General features: G+C 64.5%; 1 protein-coding gene across 1 annotated transcript; it reads right to left on the bottom strand.

The window, feature by feature from the left end:
- Positions 1–975: 975 nt before the first annotated feature.
- LOC119847080 (GTPase HRas-like) lies at positions 976–4,756 on the bottom strand. The gene is made up of 5 exons (XM_038381466.2): positions 4,627–4,756; positions 3,532–3,717; positions 3,236–3,414; positions 2,551–2,710; positions 976–2,066 (listed from the first exon to the last, which is right to left on the bottom strand). Exons 2-5 carry the CDS (start codon positions 3,640–3,642, stop codon positions 1,956–1,958), a joined length of 561 nt encoding a protein of 186 aa, XP_038237394.1. The 5' UTR covers positions 3,643–3,717; positions 4,627–4,756; the 3' UTR covers positions 976–1,955.
- Positions 4,757–5,993: the final 1,237 nt, after the last annotated feature.

The following is a 5,993-nucleotide window of genomic DNA, read 5'->3' as shown; positions in this document are numbered from 1 at the left end:
TTCAGTCCAATAAAACGTGTGTGTAGCTTTCAGTGCAGGGTCAGCCTGTGCCCACAGCTGGCCGAGGGAGCTCGCGTCCCTGCAGGGTCCCCTCCTTCAGGCAGCCGTTATTCTCGGTCGCCTGAGGTCCCTTCTGCGACGCTCTGGCAGCTTTGAGTGGCTGTGACAGGGTCCCCCTCCCACCGACAAGGCAGAGCTGGCCCAAGGGCTTTGCTGCCAGCCCTTGGCACAGGGCAGGGGTGGGGACAGGGCTCCCTGCACAGTAGCTATTCCCTACCCCCAGTGCCCACTGGGGGCCGAGCAAGGTGCTGTGGCTATTCTTTACTCCTCAGGGCCAGTGGGAATCAAAGTAAGTTAGGGCAGCCCCAGATCTGCCCTATTGACAGCGGGGCCCAGGCAGGCCCCAGATCCAGGGACCACAAAGGTGGCTTTAAACTCCATGTCCATCCCTGCCACAAGCAGCCCAACCGAGAGCCAGGCCCCGCTTCTGCAGCCGGACGGTCCCGCTCCCAGCACCTCCTTTCCTAGAGCCCCACAGCTGCAGAGCCCTTGAGTGAGCCCTGGCCTGAGCAGCAGGAAAGATCCCAGCTGTCAGCACTCGGGGTTACCCCCTCACCCCAGGTCTAGTGCTCAGCTTCTGCCCCAGTACACGCCCTGGTGCATCCCACCCGGTCCCACAGGCTCGGACGCAGCCATAGCCCACACCCTGCGAGCAAGTGGAGACTGACAAGTTTAAGACTCAGCCACCCTGGGACCTTAAGCACTTGTGCAGAAGCAACAGAACTGCGGACAAAAGCTAAACGATGGTGGACGTGGGGTCTGTCTACCTGGGATCCCCAGGCCAGGAACTGAACTGCTGGTTCTGCCCTCCTCCCAAAATCAAGCCAGGCTGCGGCAGCTCCCTGTCAATGTCAACTACGATTTTTCAGCCCGAGACGCAGGGATTGGGAAATGCAGAGCGATGGGGCACGTGTGTGGCTGGGTTAACTTCTTCACTGGTTTATTTGCAGCTCCCACTTCTCTGCACAGCACACCGGGGGAGAAATGCCTTTCTAGGGGGCAGGCCCAGAAACAGAGCATGTGTACACAGTTAAGCCATTTCCACGAGCCGCTGGATCTTCTCCCCATCACAAAAACTTACATGGATTTCCCAGGAACAGCCAGAACAGCAGGAGAGGAACAGAGGGTAACCCCAATCTATCACTCCCCTCAAAACACAGCTAGTGCCCTTCTTTGAGGGACCCAAACACCGCCACGGTCCCTGGCTTCCCACCCACCAGGTATGCCAATGGAGTGAGGCCATACCCAGAACCTGGCACCCTTCTTGACTGCAGGACTTACGAAACCTCCAGCTGTTACACTTATTTATTTCTCTGGGGAGCAAATTACCCTCTCCCTCCATGGCGGGAACAGGTTGTGCGCTAAGGGGGGCACAGCTGTTCTTATCCCGGTGAAGACCTGCTCTCCAACTGGAGAGCAAACCAGAGGGATGCGGAGAGCTGCTAATGGGACCAGAGATTCGACCATGCTAGGAATACACCATCTGTGTCACCACAGCCTGGTGTTTGATCGGACAGGAAGGAATTACAACCCCTCAGCTCATGGGATTTTGCTGCCCGCGCTACTGTCTTCTGTCGTTCCAGGGGACGTTTCCTTCTATCAAAAACAGCCGGCAAAACGAAGGGCGTCTCTGGGCTGACATCAGGGGGTAGGGTAGATCATTGCAGTTTTGAAACTTGTTTGTAGTTGGAGCTTCAGGGACGAATGGAACCACAAAACCAAAAGAGAGTCACATCCTAATCTCTGCTGCCTTCTCCTCCTGGCTGCTCCAAAGCCAACCGAGCATCAGGATGTTGCTGGACGCTGCACTGCTGGAGTTTACCAACCAAAAGGACTCAGGAGGGGAAGGGCGGGGGGGTGGAAGGAGCCTCGCCGCTCTTGCGCCAGTCTGTCCCTCAGAGGATCACGCACTTCTTCTTGGAGCATTTCTTCTTGCGTCCGTTGCTGATCTTCTCTTTGTGCTTCCGGATCTCCCGCACCAGCGTGTAGAAAGCGTCCTCCACTCCCTGGCGTGACGAGAGCACAAAGGGCGAGAAGAGAAACACATGCAGCTAAAGGACGGTTTAGACAAATCCCACCCCCAGCCCCCCAAAAGCATGGCTGGCGCAGAGTTAAGGAGCCCTAGCATGGCCGACAAAGGAGCCGAAATGCTACAGAACACGGATGCCGGCATCTACCCCCAAATGCTCGGTCTCCTCCTAGCTCTGATGCACGGGATGTTTAATATCCCTCCCGAAACGCATTCCAACAAGACTAGCCAAAAGTCTCCAGTCACTCTTGGAATCAAGCTAGGCGTTTCAGGATGTGGAGACCACCCGGGGGACTCAGCTTAGCAAGGAGAACATGGGTAGCAGCCCTCCTCAATCAAAAGATTCTGCATTTGCCACCTATTAAAAAAAAAAAAAAAAATCATTCTCTGACCAGCTCTGGGGCCAAGGGAACAGACGGTGTCACTCTGCATCCCCACCGCCAGCAGCGTCCCCCACGCACCTGCCTGGTTTTGGCCGAGGTCTCAATGAAAGGGATCCCATAGTTCTTCGCCAGCTCCTGAGCCTGTTTGGTGTCCACCGTCCGAGAGGGCAGGTCGCACTTGTTACCGACTAAGACCATGGGGACATCGTCCGAATCCTTCACCCTGCTGATCTGCTCCCTGGGGCAGAAGGAAAGGGGCCATCAGAGGTGAAGTACACAGCTGGGAGCTGGAGAGAAGAGCGACCCCACCGCCAACCGGCCCCCAAAATCCCACAGCATCGCTACCCAGCGGAGAGGACGCCAGGCCGGACAGCACCTGGGCTCCTGAGGGGCCATCGACTAGAGGCTGCTGCTGCTCTGGCTTTAATACAGAGCCAGAGCCAACGCTCACTGGTGCCAGCGGGTTTGGCATCGGCGACCCAACGCTCTGCCACAAAACAGGGGACAGCATGGCCTACGACCAGGCAAGGTGTGCGAACGTCTGCCGATGTTGTCCAATCCCCATTATCCCAGCCCTGCGCCCTACCCCCCCCCCAGCCCTGTTCGTGCCCCTCAACCCCGACCCGCAGTCCTCCCCATTATCCCAGCCCTGGGCTCCCCCACAGCCCTGCCGCACCGGTGCCCCTCAACTGCAACCTGCAGCCCCCCGTTATCCCAAACCTACCCACGCGCCGCCCCACGCTGGGGAAGGAACCCCGCTGACCTGTAGTGGTGCACGTCCTCGAAGGACTTTGCGTTGTTGATGGCGAAGACACAGAGGAAGCCCTCGCCTGTCCGCATGTACTGGTCGCGCATGGCGCTGTACTCCTCCTGCCCGGCTGTGTCCAGGATGTCCAGTAGGCACGTCTCACCGTCGATCACCACCTGCTTCCGGTACGAGTCCTGGGAAGGGACAAGACAGCGCCTGACAAACAGGGCCCTCTGGGGCAGGAGGGGGGCCCCTGGGCAGGGGGCTGGGCAGACGGGGCCCCCTCTGGGGCCAGGGGGCAGGGGTCTCACCTCTATGGTGGGGTCGTACTCATCCACGAAGTGGTTCTGGATGAGCTGGATGGTGAGCGCGCTCTTGCCGACGCCACCAGCCCCCACCACCACCAGCTTGTACTCAGTCATGGCGGCCGGGGCGCGGCGCGGGGATCAAACGGCCCCCCTGGGGGTCCCGGCCTGGATCATCGCTCGAGGCTGGCCCTGGAACCAGCCACAGCATTAGAGCGGGGAGCCAGGACGCCTGGGTTCTCTCTGCCACCGCCCATGTGGGGAACCCCAGCCCAGCCCTGAGAACTGCCTCCCGCACTCAGTACCAGCCCTGCAATCCCCCAATACCTCCCCCCAGCCTAGCCCCCCCAGCCGCCAATGGCCTCCCCCCCAAATGCAACTCCTCACCATAGCAGCTGCTCCCCACCCAGCACTGCCCCCCATCAGCCCTCCCTCCCGCATCCCCCCCTCACCCCCTTCAGTGTAGCCATCTCCCCTCTGCCCAGCCCCCTTTAACAAACCCTGAGGCAGAACCTCCCTCCCTGCTGCTGCATTCGATACCCCCCACACCGCCCCCTCCCCCATGCTGCCCCTCCCATACAACCCTCCCACCTCCTATACCCCACCCCCCACACTGAAAGCTTCCCCACTCTATGCACCCCACAGCAATGCAACACTGCCCCGCCCTTATGCACCCCCCAATCTCCAGTGCATCCCCCCCACCCCGTCCCTCAATGCACTGCCCCACCCTTATGCACCCCCCAGCCTCCAGTGCATCACCCCCACCCTGTCCCTCAATGCACCGCCCCACCCTTATGCACCCCCCAGCCTCCAGTGCATCACCCCACCCTGTCCCTCAATGCACTGCCCCACCCTTATGCACCCCCCAGCCTCCAGTGCATCCCCCCCACCCCGTCCCTCAATGCACTGCCCCACCCTTATGCACCCCCCAGCCTCCAGTGCATCCCCCCCACCCCGTCCCTCAATGCACCGCCCCACCCTTATGCACCCCCCAGCCTCCAGTGCATCGCCCCCACCCTTATGCATCCCCTGCGCCCCCAGGCAGCACCCCGCCTTTTTACACCCCCCTCTCCTCCAACCCTGTGCCAGACCCCCCCGCACCTGCAGCCGGCTCAGGGGCTCGCTGCCCCCCCACAGCCCCGCCCTGCAGCCGCTCCCGGGCCCAACACGGGACAGGCCTTACGCTGAACACCTCCCCCCGCAGCCAATGGCAGCGCCGCCCCGCCCCCACGACACGCACCAGCCAATCAGCGCTGGACGGGGAGCACCATAGAGAGGGAGGCGGAGTGGGGGGTAGAGAGACTGCAGGGGGCAGCCAGCGCCACCTAGAGGGGCCCGAGCCCCCAGCGAGCGCCGCCGGTGCCCCCACTCCCGACCCCCAGCCCATGCCAGCCCTGCCCCCCCCAGCCTGCCACTGCCCCCCACTCCCGACCCCCAGCCCCTGCCAGCCCTGCCCCCCCCAGCCCTGCCACTGCCCCCCACTCCCGACCCCCAGCCCCTGCCAGCCCTGCCAGTGCCCCCACTCCCGACCCCCAGCCCCTGCCAGCCCTGCCCCCCCAGCCCTGCCAGTGCCCCCACTCCCGCACCCCAGCCCCTGCCAGCCCTGCCCCCCCAGCCCTGCCAGTGCCCCCCACTCCCGACCCCCAGCCCCTGCCAGCCCTGCCCCCCCAGCCCTGCCAGTGCCCCCCACTCCCGACCCCCAGCCCCTGCCAGCCCTGCCCCCCCAGCCCTGCCACTGCCCCCCACTCCCGACCCCCAGCCCCTGCCAGCCCTGCCCCCCCCAGCCCTGCCAGTGCCCCCCACTCCTGACCCCCAGCCCCTGCCAGCCCTGCCCCACCAGCCCTGCCATTGCCCCCCACTCCCGACCCCCAGCCCCTGCCAGCCCTGCCCCCCCAGCCCTGCCAGTGCCCCCCACTCCCGACCCCCAGCCCCTGCCAGCCCTGCCCCCCCAGCCCTGCCACTGCCCCCCACTCCCGACCCCCAGCCCCTGCCAGCCCTGCCAGTGCCCCCACTCCCGACCCCCAGCCCCTGCCAGCCCTGCCCCCCCAGCCCTGCCAGTGCCCCCACTCCCGACCCCCCCCCCCTGCCAGCCCTGCCCCCCCAGCCCTGCCAGTGCCCCCCACTCCCGACCCCCAGCCCCTGCCAGCCCTGCCCCCCCAGCCCTGCCAGTGCCCCCCACTCCCGACCCCCAGCCCCTGCCAGCCCTGCCCCCCCAGCCCTGCCACTGCCCCCCACTCCCGACCCCCAGCCCCTGCCAGCCCTGCCCCCCCAGCCCTGCCAGTGCCCCCCACTCCTGACCCCCAGCCCTGCCAGCCCTGCCCCCCCAGCCTGCCATTGCCCCCCACTCCCGACCCCCAGCCCCTGCCAGCCCTGCCCCCCCAGCCCTGCCAGTGCCCCCCACTCCCGACCCCAGCCCTGCAGCCTGCCAGTGCCCCCACTCCCGACCCCCAGCCCTGCCAGCCTGCCCC

Source organism: Dermochelys coriacea, chromosome 23 (genome assembly GCF_009764565.3).
Source record: "Dermochelys coriacea isolate rDerCor1 chromosome 23, rDerCor1.pri.v4, whole genome shotgun sequence".
Classification (NCBI taxonomy): domain Eukaryota; kingdom Metazoa; phylum Chordata; order Testudines; family Dermochelyidae; genus Dermochelys; species Dermochelys coriacea.
The sequence above is the reverse complement of the archived record's forward strand: the minus strand, read 5'-3'. Positions and strand labels throughout refer to the sequence as shown.

Bases quoted from the DNA above. Each gene is read 5' to 3' on its own strand.
- LOC119847080 (XM_038381466.2), bottom strand. From the start codon at position 3,642: ATGACTGAGTACAAGCTGGTGGTGGTGGGGGCTGGTGGCGTCGGCAAG. The intron at 3,415-3,531 runs GTGAGACCCCTG...GTCCCTTCCCAG, and splicing joins AGTACGACCCCACCATAGAG to GACTCGTACCGGAAGCAGGT. The intron at 2,711-3,235 runs GTCAGCGGGGTT...CTTCTGCCCCAG, and splicing joins GAGGACGTGCACCACTACAG to GGAGCAGATCAGCAGGGTGA.